This window comes from Sphaerodactylus townsendi, unplaced genomic scaffold (genome assembly GCF_021028975.2).
Source record: "Sphaerodactylus townsendi isolate TG3544 unplaced genomic scaffold, MPM_Stown_v2.3 scaffold_24, whole genome shotgun sequence".
NCBI classification, from domain to species: Eukaryota; Metazoa; Chordata; class Lepidosauria; order Squamata; family Sphaerodactylidae; genus Sphaerodactylus; species Sphaerodactylus townsendi.
Window position 1 is genome coordinate 249,687 of NW_025950407.1, and position 18,353 is coordinate 268,039.

General features: G+C 59.3%; 1 protein-coding gene across 2 annotated transcripts; it reads left to right on the plus strand.

Moving 5' to 3' along the window:
- Positions 1 to 6,695: 6,695 nt before the first annotated feature.
- On the plus strand, positions 6,696 to 9,915 carry DPM3 (dolichyl-phosphate mannosyltransferase subunit 3, regulatory). 2 transcript variants are annotated; one of them, XM_048482855.1, is made up of 2 exons: positions 6,696 to 6,770; positions 9,128 to 9,910. In XM_048482855.1, exon 2 carries the CDS (start codon positions 9,138 to 9,140, stop codon positions 9,630 to 9,632), a length of 495 nt encoding a protein of 164 aa, XP_048338812.1. In that variant the 5' UTR covers positions 6,696 to 6,770; positions 9,128 to 9,137; the 3' UTR covers positions 9,633 to 9,910. The 2 variants fall into 2 exon arrangements, with proteins under 2 accessions (XP_048338812.1, XP_048338813.1); XM_048482856.1 differs by lacking the exon at positions 6,696 to 6,770 and adding an exon at positions 6,830 to 6,853 and having other exon boundaries at positions 9,128 to 9,915.
- Positions 9,916 to 18,353: the final 8,438 nt, after the last annotated feature.

Below are 18,353 nucleotides of genomic sequence, written 5' to 3' on the forward strand. Positions count from 1 at the left end.
CCCCACCCCCCCCCCCCCCCACCCCCCCCCCCCCCCACCCCCCCCCCCCCCCACCCCCCCCCCCCCCCACCCCCCCCCCCCCCCACCCCCCCCCCCCCCCACCCCCCCCCCCCCCCACCCCCCCCCCCCCCCACCCCCCCCCCCCCCCACCCCCCCCCCCCCCCACCCCCCCCCCCCCCCACCCCCCCCCCCCCCCACCCCCCCCCCCCCCCACCCCCCCCCCCCCCCACCCCCCCCCCCCCCCACCCCCCCCCCCCCCCACCCCCCCCCCCCCCCACCCCCCCCCCCCCCCACCCCCCCCCCCCCCCACCCCCCCCCCCCCCCACCCCCCCCCCCCCCCACCCCCCCCCCCCCCCACCCCCCCCCCCCCCCACCCCCCCCCCCCCCCACCCCCCCCCCCCCCCACCCCCCCCCCCCCCCACCCCCCCCCCCCCCCACCCCCCCCCCCCCCCACCCCCCCCCCCCCCCACCCCCCCCCCCCCCCACCCCCCCCCCCCCCCACCCCCCCCCCCCCCCACCCCCCCCCCCCCCCACCCCCCCCCCCCCCCACCCCCCCCCCCCCCCACCCCCCCCCCCCCCCACCCCCCCCCCCCCCCACCCCCCCCCCCCCCCACCCCCCCCCCCCCCCACCCCCCCCCCCCCCCACCCCCCCCCCCCCCCACCCCCCCCCCCCCCCACCCCCCCCCCCCCCCACCCCCCCCCCCCCCCACCCCCCCCCCCCCCCACCCCCCCCCCCCCCCACCCCCCCCCCCCCCCACCCCCCCCCCCCCCCACCCCCCCCCCCCCCCACCCCCCCCCCCCCCCACCCCCCCCCCCCCCCACCCCCCCCCCCCCCCACCCCCCCCCCCCCCCACCCCCCCCCCCCCCCACCCCCCCCCCCCCCCACCCCCCCCCCCCCCCACCCCCCCCCCCCCCCACCCCCCCCCCCCCCCACCCCCCCCCCCCCCCACCCCCCCCCCCCCCCACCCCCCCCCCCCCCCACCCCCCCCCCCCCCCACCCCCCCCCCCCCCCACCCCCCCCCCCCCCCACCCCCCCCCCCCCCCACCCCCCCCCCCCCCCACCCCCCCCCCCCCCCACCCCCCCCCCCCCCCACCCCCCCCCCCCCCCACCCCCCCCCCCCCCCACCCCCCCCCCCCCCCACCCCCCCCCCCCCCCACCCCCCCCCCCCCCCACCCCCCCCCCCCCCCACCCCCCCCCCCCCCCACCCCCCCCCCCCCCCACCCCCCCCCCCCCCCACCCCCCCCCCCCCCCACCCCCCCCCCCCCCCACCCCCCCCCCCCCCCACCCCCCCCCCCCCCCACCCCCCCCCCCCCCCACCCCCCCCCCCCCCCACCCCCCCCCCCCCCCACCCCCCCCCCCCCCCACCCCCCCCCCCCCCCACCCCCCCCCCCCCCCACCCCCCCCCCCCCCCACCCCCCCCCCCCCCCACCCCCCCCCCCCCCCACCCCCCCCCCCCCCCACCCCCCCCCCCCCCCACCCCCCCCCCCCCCCACCCCCCCCCCCCCCCACCCCCCCCCCCCCCCACCCCCCCCCCCCCCCACCCCCCCCCCCCCCCACCCCCCCCCCCCCCCACCCCCCCCCCCCCCCACCCCCCCCCCCCCCCACCCCCCCCCCCCCCCACCCCCCCCCCCCCCCACCCCCCCCCCCCCCCACCCCCCCCCCCCCCCACCCCCCCCCCCCCCCACCCCCCCCCCCCCCCACCCCCCCCCCCCCCCACCCCCCCCCCCCCCCACCCCCCCCCCCCCCCACCCCCCCCCCCCCCCACCCCCCCCCCCCCCCACCCCCCCCCCCCCCCACCCCCCCCCCCCCCCACCCCCCCCCCCCCCCACCCCCCCCCCCCCCCACCCCCCCCCCCCCCCACCCCCCCCCCCCCCCACCCCCCCCCCCCCCCACCCCCCCCCCCCCCCACCCCCCCCCCCCCCCACCCCCCCCCCCCCCCACCCCCCCCCCCCCCCACCCCCCCCCCCCCCCACCCCCCCCCCCCCCCACCCCCCCCCCCCCCCACCCCCCCCCCCCCCCACCCCCCCCCCCCCCCACCCCCCCCCCCCCCCACCCCCCCCCCCCCCCACCCCCCCCCCCCCCCACCCCCCCCCCCCCCCACCCCCCCCCCCCCCCACCCCCCCCCCCCCCCACCCCCCCCCCCCCCCACCCCCCCCCCCCCCCACCCCCCCCCCCCCCCACCCCCCCCCCCCCCCACCCCCCCCCCCCCCCACCCCCCCCCCCCCCCACCCCCCCCCCCCCCCACCCCCCCCCCCCCCCACCCCCCCCCCCCCCCACCCCCCCCCCCCCCCACCCCCCCCCCCCCCCACCCCCCCCCCCCCCCACCCCCCCCCCCCCCCACCCCCCCCCCCCCCCACCCCCCCCCCCCCCCACCCCCCCCCCCCCCCACCCCCCCCCCCCCCCACCCCCCCCCCCCCCCACCCCCCCCCCCCCCCACCCCCCCCCCCCCCCACCCCCCCCCCCCCCCACCCCCCCCCCCCCCCACCCCCCCCCCCCCCCACCCCCCCCCCCCCCCACCCCCCCCCCCCCCCACCCCCCCCCCCCCCCACCCCCCCCCCCCCCCACCCCCCCCCCCCCCCACCCCCCCCCCCCCCCACCCCCCCCCCCCCCCACCCCCCCCCCCCCCCACCCCCCCCCCCCCCCACCCCCCCCCCCCCCCACCCCCCCCCCCCCCCACCCCCCCCCCCCCCCACCCCCCCCCCCCCCCACCCCCCCCCCCCCCCACCCCCCCCCCCCCCCACCCCCCCCCCCCCCCACCCCCCCCCCCCCCCACCCCCCCCCCCCCCCACCCCCCCCCCCCCCCACCCCCCCCCCCCCCCACCCCCCCCCCCCCCCACCCCCCCCCCCCCCCACCCCCCCCCCCCCCCACCCCCCCCCCCCCCCACCCCCCCCCCCCCCCACCCCCCCCCCCCCCCACCCCCCCCCCCCCCCACCCCCCCCCCCCCCCACCCCCCCCCCCCCCCACCCCCCCCCCCCCCCACCCCCCCCCCCCCCCACCCCCCCCCCCCCCCACCCCCCCCCCCCCCCACCCCCCCCCCCCCCCACCCCCCCCCCCCCCCACCCCCCCCCCCCCCCACCCCCCCCCCCCCCCACCCCCCCCCCCCCCCACCCCCCCCCCCCCCCACCCCCCCCCCCCCCCACCCCCCCCCCCCCCCACCCCCCCCCCCCCCCACCCCCCCCCCCCCCCACCCCCCCCCCCCCCCACCCCCCCCCCCCCCCACCCCCCCCCCCCCCCACCCCCCCCCCCCCCCACCCCCCCCCCCCCCCACCCCCCCCCCCCCCCACCCCCCCCCCCCCCCACCCCCCCCCCCCCCCACCCCCCCCCCCCCCCACCCCCCCCCCCCCCCACCCCCCCCCCCCCCCACCCCCCCCCCCCCCCACCCCCCCCCCCCCCCACCCCCCCCCCCCCCCACCCCCCCCCCCCCCCACCCCCCCCCCCCCCCACCCCCCCCCCCCCCCACCCCCCCCCCCCCCCACCCCCCCCCCCCCCCACCCCCCCCCCCCCCCACCCCCCCCCCCCCCCACCCCCCCCCCCCCCCACCCCCCCCCCCCCCCACCCCCCCCCCCCCCCACCCCCCCCCCCCCCCACCCCCCCCCCCCCCCACCCCCCCCCCCCCCCACCCCCCCCCCCCCCCACCCCCCCCCCCCCCCACCCCCCCCCCCCCCCACCCCCCCCCCCCCCCACCCCCCCCCCCCCCCACCCCCCCCCCCCCCCACCCCCCCCCCCCCCCACCCCCCCCCCCCCCCACCCCCCCCCCCCCCCACCCCCCCCCCCCCCCACCCCCCCCCCCCCCCACCCCCCCCCCCCCCCACCCCCCCCCCCCCCCACCCCCCCCCCCCCCCACCCCCCCCCCCCCCCACCCCCCCCCCCCCCCACCCCCCCCCCCCCCCACCCCCCCCCCCCCCCACCCCCCCCCCCCCCCACCCCCCCCCCCCCCCACCCCCCCCCCCCCCCACCCCCCCCCCCCCCCACCCCCCCCCCCCCCCACCCCCCCCCCCCCCCACCCCCCCCCCCCCCCACCCCCCCCCCCCCCCACCCCCCCCCCCCCCCACCCCCCCCCCCCCCCACCCCCCCCCCCCCCCACCCCTCCTCCCACCCCATCCCCCCCCCCCCCCCCCCCCCCCCCACCCCACCCCCCCCCCCCCCCACACCCCCCCCCTCACCACCCCCCCCCCCCCCCACCCCCCCCCCCCCCCACCCCCCCCCCCCCCCAAGCGGGAGGCTGCCGCACTGCCTTGCGCCCCAGAAGGCAGTGCGGCAGCCTTCCAAAAATCGGGGATATTTCGAACAGTCCGCTGGGATGCGGGATAAATTATTTATATGGACTGTCCCGCCAAAAGCGGGACATCTGGTCAGCCTAATTTATACCCCACCTTTCTCCCCTGTAAGGAGACTCAAGGTGGCTTACAAGCTCCTTTCCCTTCCTCTCCCCACAACAGACGCCTTGTGAGGCAGGTGGGGCTGAGAGAGTTCTGAGAGAACTGTGACTAGTCCAGCGTCACCCAACAGGAATGTAGGAGTGCAGAAACACATCTGGTTCACCAGATAAGCCTCTGCCACTCAGGTGGAGGAATGGGGAATCAAACCCGGTTCTCCAGATCAGAATCCACCAGCTCTTAACCACGCTGGAACACTGGTCAGGGATGCTTTTGGCAAATTCTGCATCGAGGAGGGGGGTGGACTAGAGGACCTGTAAGGCCCCTTGCCCCTCTTACCGTTCTATGAATAAGTGAGCCGATTCATTCACTAAAGGGCGAGACTCCACAGACGTGGGGCAGACAAAGTCCTGGCCAAACTATCTGAAGGGACTGTACATTTCCACAGGGAACTGGCGTTAGAAAGCAACCAGCTTTCGACCGCCCTGGCTGAGGTGTCAAAGCAGCAACCCTATTTCCGCTTCTCAGCCTCCCACAATTCCTATTCTGGCACCCCCTCGCCAGATTCCCGCTGCTCCCTGTGAAATGTTGGCTCAGACGGACGCGAAGGGAAGCAGATGTTTCCTGCCAAGGCTGTGTTATTGTTCCGAAGGACCGCAAACAGAAAATCTCCTCTGCCGTCCATTAGTGGAATCAAAGCCTGTTTGGGGGCAGGAGTGGGAATCCCGCAAACTGCAACATACCCCTTCTTGGCAGTTATCTCCCTAACAAGTGTCTGTCACCCACACGATGCCCAGTGGGGCACAAACTTTGAACTGCAAGGCGCCCACTGCCCGCTGTTGTGTCTCAGGGAGGTGACTGTATCTCCCTGGCTGGCAGAAAGCCCGTGCCCTATCTCACCAGCTGGCTGGCAGAGCAGTGAGAACCCCTCGGCGGTAGGTTCCCATCACCAGTTGTGTTTTCCAGTTTGCAGCCAAGCTTTACAAAGGAAGGCGGAGACCAGTCCATGGGAAACAGAGGGCAGAAACCAGTGCCAGTAGTTTGCAGTTCAGCTAAGACCCAGGCGATTTCTCCGGGCTCCCAGTCCAGACTAGCATTTCCTGCATCAGGGCAGGCCGAGGCCTATAAACTCAGGTTGCCAACTCCAGGTGGGAAAATTCCTGGAGAGTTTGGGGAGGAGCCTTGGGAGGGTCAGGATTGGGGTGAGAACAAACCTCAGTGGGTTACTAGAAGAAGAAGAAGAAGAAGAAGAAGAAGAAGAAGAAGAAGAAGAAGAAGAAGAAGAAGAAGAAGAAGAAGAAGAAAAGAGTGGATTTATAACCCCCTTTCTCTCCTATAAGAGACTCAAAGGGGCTTACAATCTCCTTTCACTTCCCCCCTCACAACAAATACCCTGTGAGGTGGGTGGGGCTGAGGGAGCTCCGAAGAACTGTGACTAGCCCAAGGTCACCCAGCTGGCATGTGTTGGAGTGCACAGGCTAATCTGAAGTCCCCAGATAAGCCTCCACAGCTCAAGTGGCAGAGGGCGGAATCAAACCTGGTCCCTCCAGATTAGAGTGCACCTGCTCTTAGCCACTACGCAACTGCTGCTCCCTAGACAACAGACATCGGTTCCCTTGGAGAAAATAGGGAGCTCCATTGTTGGGCACCATAATCTGATCCTGGTTTCACATGCTTAAAAAAAGAAAAGAAAGGGCTTTACAAACACCCTGGATAGTTGCACACCCGGAACATGGCACCCGCTTTCTCTCACTCCAGATGTGCAGCCGGGCCTCATGACAGTGGCGGTGTGCGAAAACTGAGCAGACGTCCAATGGCACGTTGAAAATTAACATTTCTTCCAACACCAGCTGAGTCAGAGTTCCCTTTGTCAGCTGCAGGTGAAAACTAGCATCTAAATGAAGTTCGCCCTGACTCACAAAAGCTAATGCGGGAAGAAATATTATCAGCCTTAATAGAGCCACTCTTGAATTATCATTGAATTATAGAAATTATAGGAAGAGACCCCAAGGGCCATCCAGTCCAACCCCCCTGCCATGCAGGAACACACAATCAAAGTGCTTATTAGACTGGTGTGGAATGCAACTCTGGACATTCTCAGAGGCACTCTTGGTGGTGGTGGTTGTTTGGAAACTTTGCACTCGCTGGAGCACAGAAACTCACTCACTGACACCAGCAAGCTGGCCAAAGTACAAAGGAGGGCAGCATCACTGCACTGAAGGCAAAGAAAGAAAAATGCCTGGGAGTGCGGGGGGGGGGGAACTTCAACTCCCAAGATGCAGCGCGGGAGCAACGAGGCGGTGATTGGGAGGCGGGGTGCTGACGTCATCGCGCGCGACTCCGAAGCAGGAAAGACCCGGAGCAGCTGCGTGGCCCAGGAAGGAAGTTGCAGGTGGGAAGCCGAGTAGGGAGGGATGCGGGTGCAGGTCTGGGAGGTTGATGCCCAGTGGGGAAAGCTGGCAAAAAATGGCACGGGTGGGAAAATGCATGGGTTTTTTGGCAATTGCATGAAAAAAGATGCAGAGGGCCAGGCGGCATTAGGAAGTGGGTGGGCAGATTGCAACAAACACACACACACACACACACAAAATTGTACTTTTCACAGTTGTATTGCAAACGGACGCCTGTTCTTTTTGGCATGGAAGCTTATCCAAGGAAAGCTTCACTGGATGAACTTCTGCCTGATAGGCATAGAATCGTAGAGTTGGAAGAGTCCCCAGGAACTGCATTGCAGGGGCTGGGACTTGATGGTCCAGCTCTATGACTCAGTGCCTATCAGGCACTAACTATTGAAGCCACAAAAGGCCTCTGATGCCTCTTAACTAACAGATGGTGATTTCTGGATCCAGAGGAAGAGTTGGGTGGGGGGATCGGGGCCATTGGACGGCCCTCACTTCTTGGAAGAGGCGCAGAAGGCAGGGGAGGATTTGCCAGGGGCTGTTTTCTGCCATTCCTGAGAGACTATTGAAAGTCAAGGACCCGTCTAAAGTGGTTCATCTGATTCAGGGAGAGAAGACAAAGAAGAGTTTGGATTCATACCCCTCCTTTCTCTCCTGTAAGGAGATCCAAGGTGGCTTATAAGCTCCTTTCCCTTCCTCTTCCCACACCTTTGGCAAGAGGACAAGGTGGGGTCACTGAGAGAGCTCAGAGAGAACTGTGACTGGCCCAAGGTCACCCAGCAGGAATGCAGGAGTGCGGAAACACATCTGGTTCACCAGATAAACCTGCAAAGTAATGGGCATGGAGCAATGGCACACACGTGAGCTCAGGGCTATGCCTTTGAGTACGCCCCCCAGTCAGCTGTAAGCTATAAAGCCACAATTGTGTTAGAGTTTATGCCATAAACTCAGTTGAGCTCTCCCTCATTTGCTATATTTATTTGCAAAATAGAAATGTTTGCACCCCAGGTGTTTGTATAAATACCCCGAGCAGTTCTTGTCATGGAAGAAAACCCACAGCAATGAAAAATTACAATACTCAACCAAATCCAGGACACGATCACAGTTTAAATCATTAATCCAGCAAAGGAAGAAACATCTTAAGCCAGACAGTGCCCTAAAAACTGGAAGAGGCAATGCCAGATGTGCTTGGCCCTTGGTAATATGCAAGCGAGGCTACTGTAACACTCTGTACATGGGGCTGCCTTTGGAGACTGTTTGGTGACATCACTGGGCACAAAAATACAGCATCCAGAGTGTTGACAGCATTCTGGCACAACGTAGGTCGACTGCAATGGCCCATTTGTTGTTTCTAGGCCCAATTCTTAGTGCTGGTTTTGACCTGGAGACAACTGGATCATTTCTTACTGGATTCTAAGATTGTCCTAGGGGGTCTTGCAAATAGGAGCCCCCCACTCAGAAGCGTGGCTGGTGGAGACCCACAGGGTGGCCTTTGAAGAAATCTGTGTGAGGAGTTCAAAAAACTTTGGCTCTGTTATTAATCATGGTGGATTCTTGAATTTCCCTCTGTAAGCCACCTGGAGTGTCTTGTACCTGGCAAAGAAGACCCAAATAATAAACTAAGGGACTGTGTATTGAGATGCCACTATTTATGTATTGAGAGCCTGCGTGGTGTAGCAGTTAAGAGCAGGTGCACTGTAATCTGGAGAACCAGGTTTGATTCCCCACTCTGCCACTTGAGTTGTGGAAGTTTATCTGGTGAACCAGATTAGCTTGGGCACTCCACACATGCCAGCTGGGTGACCTTGGGCTAGTCACAGTTCTTCGGAGCTCTCTCAGCCCCACCCACCTCATAAAGTGTTTGTTGTGGGGGGAGAAGGGAAAGGTGTTTGTAAGCCCCTTTAAGTGTCCTTACAGGAGAGAAAGGGGAGATATAAATACAAACTCTTCTTCTAAGGGACTGCATATTGGAATTCCACTATTTATCACAACAGATAGAAGAAGAAGAAGAGTTTAGATTTATATCCCCCCTTTCTCTCCTGCAGGAGACTCAAAGGGGCTTACAATCTCCTTGCCCTTCCCCCCTCACAACAAACACCCTGTGAGGTAGGTGGGGCTGAGAGAGCTCCGAGAAGCTGTGACTAGCCCAAGGTCACCCAGCTGGCGTGTGTGGGAGTGTACAGGCTAATCTGAATTCCCCAGATAAGCCTCCACAGCTCAGGCGGCAGAGCAGAGAATCAAACCTGTTCCCTCCAGATTAGATACACGAGCTCTTAACCTGCTACGCCACAAGGTACCGCTTAGTGCCAATCCATAGTGTCCCCGAGCTGTGATTTATCTCTTTCCACAGATTTGCCACCATGACGAAGTTACTGCAGTGGCTCTGGACGCTGGCTATCCTAGGCACCGTGTGGGCTGCCCTCACCCTGAATCTTGTGGGACCCAATCTGCTGCCGCCTCCATTGTACCAAGTGCTGTGGCCGCTGCCGACCTATCTGCTGGTGATGTTCGGCTGCTACTCTTTAGGCGTCGTCGGGTATCGCGTGGCAACTTTCAACGACTGTGAGGAGGCAGCACAGGAGCTGCTGCAGGCAGCAAGTCCGAGGGAGGCCGAGGTGACCTTTGCTGCCGACAAAGGAATGGAAGAGTTTACTGATACCCGGGTTGCTACCGAGGACTGTTGCCCTGAAACGGGGCGGGGGTGGGGGGGCACCTTCTGTGGACTGAGGACTGAAATATCAGTGAATACAGTTGAACTCTGTGATTGGCTGAAGAGTATTCATGTGTTAACAACAATGCTTAGCTTTTCTACTGCATTTTCCGTGTTCCATGTTTGCCCCGGTCTTTTAAAGTAGGGCTGTGCTATTGTTTCTGTATAACAGATTTGGTAACGTTGCTTGGTTGTTGGGACAGTGTTTTCCCTGGGTGGGGCATGGATGAACTGGAAATTAGAGTTATTTTGGGAGATTATTTGGCTGACTTCATTTTATTTACATTTCATCAGTGTCTGGAAGAAGTGGGATATTTTGCCCTGCCCCATATTACTCCCTCCCCCTGTGCTTTTAGAGTCATAGAGCTGGAAGAGACCCCCAAGGGTCATCCAGTCCAACCCCGTGCCATGCAGGAACACACAATCAAAGCACTCCTGACATACGTTCATCCAGCCTCTTTTTAAAAACCTCTAAAGAAGGAGACTCCACTACACTCCGAGGTAGTGCATTCCACTGTCTAATGGCCCTGACAGTCAGGAAGTTCTTCCTAAGCCTCAGCCACTCGAGTGGAGGAGTGAGGAATCAAACCCGGTTCTCCAGATCAGAATCCACCTGCTCTTAACCACTACACCGCGCTGGCTCTCAATTTATTGCGGAGGCACTTTGCCATTGCCTTCCGCTGCAGAGCCTTCCTTGGACATGGCTTAGCTTCCAATGAGATCGGGCTCTTTCAGGCTGCCTCCCAACATCACCTTGTAAATAACATCCCATTAAATGTTCATTAAAGGGGCAGGACCTTGTGGTGTAGAAGGAGATTCCACCACTCTCAGAGTTAGTGCATTCCACTGTCGAACAGCCCTGACAGGAAGTTCTTCCTGATGTTTAGGTGGAATCTCTTTTCCTTCACCTTGAACCCATGACTCCTGGTCCTAGACTTTGGAGCAGCTGAAAACAAGCTTGCTCCCTCACCAACATGACATCCCTTCAGATATCTAAACATGGCTATCATGTCCCCCTTTAACCTTTGCTTCTCCAGACTAAACATCCCCAGCTTCCTAAGCCTCTCCTCGTGGGGCATGGATTCCAGACCTTTGACCATTTTGGTTGCCCTCCTCTGGACCCATTCCAGCTTGTCAATATCCTTCTTGAATTGCGGTGCCCAGAACTGAACACAGTGCTCCAGGTGAGGTCTAACCAATGCAGAATAGAGAGGTACTATTACGTTCCTCGATCTTGACGCTATACTCCTATTGAATCCCAGAATCGCATTGGCTTTCTTGGCCACTGCATCACACTGTGTTTTCAAGCCATAGTTATTAGCAGAATTCATATTTTGTTCAAAATGTCCCAGGTTGAATCTCTGGAATCAAGAAGAGAAGAAGAAGAGTTTGGATTTATATCCCCCCTTTCTCCCCTGCAGGAGGCTCAAAGGGGCTGACAATCTCCTTGCCCTTCCCCCCTCACAACAAACACCCTGTGAGGTGGGTGGGGCTGAGAGAGCTCCAAGAAGCTGTGACTAGCCCAAGGTCACCCAGCTGGCGTGAGTGGGAGTGTACAGGCTAATCTGAATTCCTCAGATAAGCCTCCACAACTCAAGCAGCAGAGCTGGGAATCAAACCCGGTTCCTCCAGATCAGAGTGCACCTGCTCTTAGCCACTGCTCTTAGCCACTACGCCACTGCTGCTCTGAGGTTGCAAACCTCGGCAAGATCTCAGAGAACCGCTGTGGCTTCTAACAAATGTTACTGGGCGGGATGGACCACAGTCCTTGCCGGTGCCGTTTCCGAGCTACTCAATTCCACACCCGTATACCCATTTCTCAGATCTGTACAATCGGCAGCAGCCTCCACGCAGCTTGGGATTCCACAGACTGCAGTTTCACACCCATCCCTGCTTTCTTTTCACAACTGCTGCTCTTTTACCATTCAGGGAGTGGGGAGGCGTTAAATAATGTCAGTTTTCTAGAGGAATATTTGCAAGAGGTTTAGCCGTACTAATTTGTTGGCACACACGCCCACAAAACCAGGAGTCTTGTATCATCAAACCAAAGAAGTTTTAATTGCGGTCAATGCTTCCTAGAGTGTTGTGTAAGATACCAGCGGGAAGATGTCATTCACAAAACTCTTTGTTTGGCTGAAGCATCTTCCCTTGGCCAGAGGGAGATGGGGGCTTTAAGTCAGGTAAACCGAGAAAGGTGCCCGTTGCCAGCTATCTGACTGGCTATTGGCTGTCGGGATGCTCCACCTTGGGGGCGGGGAAGGGGAGTGACCGGGTAGGCAAGAAGATTGCTCAGTAGGCACACACCCACTGGAATTCTGGGTACTGGGCAACCAATGGTTATGTCCCAGACCCGTCCAGGGCCTTTAAAAGGTGTGAGAAAATCCGTTGAAAAAATATATTTTCGGAGAAATTTGATCCCAGTTTGTCACAGAAAGTTAAATATATGAAACGATAGTTACAATTAACTGCAATTTTGAAAATCATACCTGCCGTTTTTCAATTAAGTGCCTATTTTGCATAAATGAGAACCTTTAGGTTAGAAAATGTTGCTAAAATTTCAGATTAGATTATATAGAATTAGTCATATTGTATTTTGCTGCTTTTCACATATACCATAATGTTACGTTACACTAGATGGATGGTGAAGTCAACCAGATAACAGGACGACAATCTACGTTTTTGAATATTCCTGTTAAAAGGAATACCGTATATACTCGTGTATAAGTCGACCCGCATATAAGTTGAGGCACCTAATTTTACCACAAAAAACTGGGAAAACTTATTGACTCGCGTATAAGTCAAGGGTGGGAAATGCAGCATCAATTGAGGCATCAGTAGGTTAAATGTTTGTGAATATTTATTTCAAAGAAAAACAGTAAACTAGCTCTGGGAGTGGAAAAGAGGGTCAACAAGAACAATAGGGTCTCAACAATAACTTTAAAAGTACAAAAACCTTAGCTCAACCAGCAACCAAGCTAAAACACAAGAGTTAAAATCCTTCAAAACTGGATTCCTCATCATCATCTGTATGTTCAAATGTAACCCAACTTAGATTTTAAGAGGGATATTATCAGAAATGAAAAATCTACTATTAGCTTCCATTGTAAACAATGGGGGATGGGGCATCCCCTTTGGGGGTCAATAACTTTGGATCCCCTGACCCAAACTTCACCAAACCTGGCTGGTATCATAAAGAGACTCTCCTGATGAGACCAGCCAGGTTTGGTGAAGTTTGGTTCAGAGGTTCCAAAGTTATGGACCCTCAAAAGGGTAGCCCCATCTACCAATAGCTCCCATTGAAAACAATGGGGAATGGGGGCACCTCCTCCATAACTTTGGACCCCCTGAACCAAACTTTACCTAACTTGGCTGGTATCATTAGGAGAGTCTTCTGAGGGTACCCTGAAATTTTGGTGCCTCTAGCATAAAAACTGCGCCCCCTGCTGGCCAGCAAAGTAAAAACACAATTTTTAATGACCCGCATATAAGTCGAGGGGAGCTTTTTCAGCATTAAAAATGTGCTGAAAAATTCGACTTATACATGAGTATATACGGTAATTATGCAACAAGGTTCTTGTGTAACCACGATGTTATATATGTGTATATTTTCATTTGTTTGAAACAAACTTGTTTTAAAATTCACAAAAACAAAAGGTGTCAGAAAAGAAGCTCGTGAGGACAGAGCGGGTCAGGCTTAGGAGGGTGTAGAGTTGGGGATCCCTGCATTAGAGTGTCCCTAACAAAATCTCTGGCTAGGCTTTTTTCCCCTGCAAACTGGATCGGAAGACAATAGTTGCTGCTGCCTGTGTTGACTTTCTCAGAGGGGCTGTCCCTTTTTACAGTCCAAGCCGGGTGCCCAAATGTCAGACTGCAGCAAGACGCGTGTCTTAGTTTGCAGCAGCCAAGTTTTTCAGCCGCAACAGACGCTGATCGAACCTGGTACCAAAGAGATCCTTTGCCATTGAACCAACTGAGCAATGGTAACAAAATGAAAGGATGCTTTTATTTGCCTTTCAAAATGTATATCTGCCAGCTTCAGGTCGGCTAAGAATTCTTCAATACTGATGAGCCGGCGGGGCAAAATCCTGGCTTTTGGGCACCAAACCGGCTGCAGAGTCCTCCGCGAGTCCAAAGCTTGCCGTTTGCATTCCGTCTGCCCGTTGGCCTACCTCAAAAAGGTATTCTCTGGTGGGTGCTCATTCGCAGAACTCAAAACTGCAGTCCTTGAAGGCTTTTGATGGCTTGGAAAAGTATGCCCAGGGGGTTGGTTTCTGCCCCACCTGGGACGTGCTCCACCTCTCTTCTCCCAGTCGGCTGTGCCAGGTTTCTTCCTTTGCACGTCTAGATTTTTTAAATTAACACCTGTGCTGTTGGAGTGGCAAGTCGAGAGAGCGGGATAATTAGCAGGAACAAGCTAATGAGCCGTTTCTGGGGTGACGGCGGTTTCGAGGAGATTTGGGGTGGGGCTGCCGATTCCCTGGAGGGCTGAGCATCCGTCAGGAGAGAGCCGACCAAACTCTGCTTGAAAACCCAGCTTTCTTAAGGCTGAACGTGTGTGTCTGTATGGGGGAGGATGGATGCGCTTTGCACATGTTCAGATAAACATCAGCGTTATTGTTATTACACGGGCTGAGCCCTCCGTGGTATGGTGGTGAAGAGCAGGTGGATTCTAATCTGGAGAACCGGGTTTGTTTCCCCACTCCTCCGCCTGAGTGGCAGAGGCTTATCTGGTGAACCAGATGTGTTTCCACACTCCTACATCCCTGCTGGCTGACCTTGGGCTAGTCACAGTTCTCTCAGAACTCTCAGCCCCACCTACCTCACAAGGTGTCTGTTGTGGGGAGAGGAAGGGAAAGGAGATTGTAAGTTGAGTCTCCTTACAGGAGAGAAAGGTGGGATATAAATCCAAGCTCTTCTTCTCCTTCAATGCTCTCCCTGACTCATGGCCCAAGATGGGAAATCCAAATGGTGGCTCTCTTACGAATCAATATTCAATGTGGCAAGACAGTGTTGTATAGTGGTTAGAGCACTTGGCTGAGTTATAACTGGGGCAGACCTAGGTTCAGAGTGTAAATCAGCCATAATGCTCATTGGAAGACCTTGAACCAGATGCTGTCTCGCAGCCTAACCTGCCTTGCGGGTTGTTGGGGGGATACAGTGGAAGAGGGGAGAAGCATGCATTATTAGGGTTGCCCCTTGGCCACCAGTGGGGGATGGAGTGGGTGGGTCAGGTTGCTAGGTCCAGGTTGGGCAACACCTCCAGATTTGGGACTGGAGCCTGGGGAGGACCCGGACCCCAGTGGGGGACAATCCCATAGAGCCCACCCTTCAAAGCACCCATTTTTTTCCAAGGAAACTGATCTCTGTAGTCTGGACATAAGATGTAATTCCAGGGAATCTCCAGGCTGGCATCCCTTCCATGCATAGGGGGATTGCATCTGGTAATTGAGATGAATTCCTAAACAAGATACGTGCAAACAGCCTGCTATATGTTATCACTGCTATGCTGGGGCATTCCTGATCTTTGCTTTATGGCTTCACATGCTGTGCAGATAACTAGACTTTCCCCCGACACTTTAGTCTCATGGGAAACGGTTGTTTCTGCTGTCTTGTGGAGTAGGATGCCAGGTGGCTTTCTCTCTGTTGCTGACCTTGGGGCGCCTCGGCTCCAAACGAACTCTTTCTCACATTCCTTGGGAAACTGGGAAGGGGGGGGGGAATCGACGTTGTAATAAAACGGGTAGCAAAAGCCAGGTTCCCCAGAACTGCCTTTGCCAAGCTGGGCGCTTCGATGCCGATCAATAAACGCTACTGATCAACAACCCAGAGTCCGTTGATTGCTTCAAGGTTTGAAACCTGACGCATACAGCCCCCAGCAAATGTCAATGGAGAGAAATTTGTCTCACAATACTAGAACCAGGGGGCATCCATTGAAAATGCTGGGGGGAAGAATTGGGACTAATAAAAGGAAACACTTCTTCACGCAACGTGTGATGGGTGTTTGGAATATGCTTCCACAGGAGGTGGTGATGGCCACTCACCTGGATAGCTTTAAAAAGGGGCTTGGACAGATTTATGGAGGAGAAGTCGATCTATGGCTCCCAATCTTGATCCTCCTTGATCTGAGATTGCAAATGCCTGAGCAGACCAGGTGCTTTCGGGGAGCAGCTTGGCAGCAGCAGAAGGCCATTGCTTTCACCTCCTGCACGTGAGCTCCCAAAGGCACCTGGTGGGCCACTGCGAGTAGCAGAGAGCTGGACTAGATGGACTCTGGTCTGATCCAGCAGGCTAGTTCTTATGTTCTTATAAAACATGCAGTCAAAATATGCCTACCAGCTGTGTAATCTTCTGCAGCATCCGCCCTCATTCCCCCCAAAATGAAACGTTGCTCCAAATAAAACACAGGATCATGGAATTGCGGGGGTTCAATTGAGACGGCCCCCCCATGCAGGAAAATCACGGCAAGGCTATGACATTTCATTCGTTTCAAGATCCCACCTTTTGGCAGGGAAGACGGAAATTATTCCCCTTCAGCATACCAAACATGGCATTTTCCAACGACTGGCGGAAGGTCGAACGGAAGGACTACGCACCATTAATCGTGGGGTTTATGGCCACGTGTTGGAACAGCTTTTTTAAAAACCCTGATCAAATGCCAAATGTTGCAGAGAGTCTAAAGAACAGGTAGATCTCATTTTTTGAGGAAAATTGTTTCAGGCTGCGTCTGAGCCGTTGACGGCCCACTTAAAAACATCAGCTGTGTGAACTCAAAACAATTGCTTTTGCAGCAATGACGCAGGGCGGAGGAACCGAACGAACCGAATTGTCGCTCGCTTGCAACAATATTGTTATCGCAGTCATCTGCTGCGCACAAAGAGGCCGCGAACCTCTGATGATCACGAAGTCAAATGTGCGCTCAGAACAGAGGTGGGATCCAGCAGGTTCTCACCAGTTCCCGAGAGGGGGTTACTAATTGGGTCCGCTTTTCCGTCTCCACGCCCTCGCCTCCCCAAGAGGCATACTGCCTTTGAACGTGAAGGTCCCATATAGCAATTGCGACTAATAATGTAACTCCCTGAACTGGGTTCATCCCTTTCAGGTACTACAGTTCATGGATTCTCAGCCTTTCGTACTTTTTATCTCACCAGTCTCTATCAGAGAACCTGTGTGTTTCACTATTACTGTGTTCAGATTTGTGAGTTGGGGCATTTTCTATAATGTGATGATGATTTAGAAATGACTTGGTGCAAAAAAATTTGGGGGGGTCATGGTGGGGTGGCTGCCCATGGGGGGGCGGGGGAACCAACTCAGGTTTTGCCCAGGGCTCAGGTTTGCCTAGGTACGCCTCTGCCCCTTTTGCTGAGGGGGGGCTGGCAAGGGAACCTGTTACTAACATTTTTGGATCCCACCACTGGCTCAGAAGCCACAGGCTGGACTACTGCAATGCGCTCTGTATCAGCGCTTCCAAAATCAACTCTGAGACTTCAGCGGCAGCAGAACGCTGCGGCCCATTTATTATCAGGAATCAGGTGAATGAATTGTGTTACTCCCACTCTGCGGTCACTCTGAAGGCTGCCCTGTCGGTTACTAAGCTCAATTCAAGGTATTATCCATCACATACAAAGCTCTCCATGGCCTGGTGTAGTGGTTAAGAGCAGGTGGATTCTAATCTGGATAACCAGGTTTGGCTTCCCACTCTTCCCCGAGTGGTGGAGTCTTATCTGGTGAACCAGATGTGTTTCTGCACTCCTGCTGGGTGACCTTGAGCAACTCTCAGTTCTCTCTGAACTCTCTCAGCCCCACCTGCCTCACAAGGTGTCTGTTGTGGGGAAAGGAGCTTGTAAGCCACCTTGGATCTCCTTACAGGAGAGGAAGGTGGGGTATAAATCCAAACTCTTCTTCGTCATAGCTGCGGGAGCTCCTTTCTCTCTCGGCTCTGCCACAAGAAGAAGAAGAAGAGGAGTTTGGATTTATATCCCCCCTTTCTCTCCTGCAGGAGACTCAAAGGGGCTTACAATCTCCTTGCCCTTCCCCCCTCACAACAAACACCCTGTGAGGTGGGTGGGGCTGAGAGAGCTCCGAGAAGCTGTGACTAGCCCCAGGTCACCCAGCTGGCGTGTGTGGGAGTGCACAGGCTAATCTGAATTCCCCAGATAAGCCTCCACAGCTCAGGCGGCAGAGCGGGGAATCAAACCCGGTTCCTCCAGATTAGATACACGAGCTCTTAACCAACAGGTATATTAGTCTCCTGTGAACATGAAACTAGATCGAGGGGTGTAATTGTGCCTCTCTATTCTGCATTTGTCAGGCTTCACCTATAGTCCTGTGTTCGGTTCTGGGCACCGCAATTCAAGAAGGATATTGACAAGCTGGAACGGGTCCAGAGGAAGGCAACCATAATGGTCAAAGGTCTGGAGTCCATGCCCTACAACGACAGACTGGGGATGATAGCCATGTTTACATATTTGAAGGGATGCCATGTTGGTGAGGGAGCAAGCTTGTTTTCTGCTGCTCCACAGACTAGGACCAGGAGTCATGGGTTCAAGGTGAAGGGAAAGCGATTCCACCTAAACATCAGGAAGAACTTCCTGACCGTCAAACCCAGTTCTCCAGATTAGAGTCTACCTTCTCTTAACTACTTCATCACGCTGACTCTCAACAACTGGCTGTTGTGAGTTTTCCAGGCTGCGTTTTTTAAAAACAGCTCTGATGGACTATTTGAAGCGCAAAGGCTCGTTACAGATGTCCGTTTAGACTGCTGAGTGCCGAATTGTTCTATACTCTCTGCCTGTCCTCAGCAAACTGTAACCAGAGCCCGTGTATCTAATCTGGAGGAACTGGATGCTGGACTAGATGGACCCAGGCG

Coding starts and splice junctions, on each gene's coding strand:
- DPM3 (XM_048482855.1), top strand. CDS start 9,138: ATGACGAAGTTACTGCAGTGGCTCTGGACGCTGGCTATCCTAGGCACC.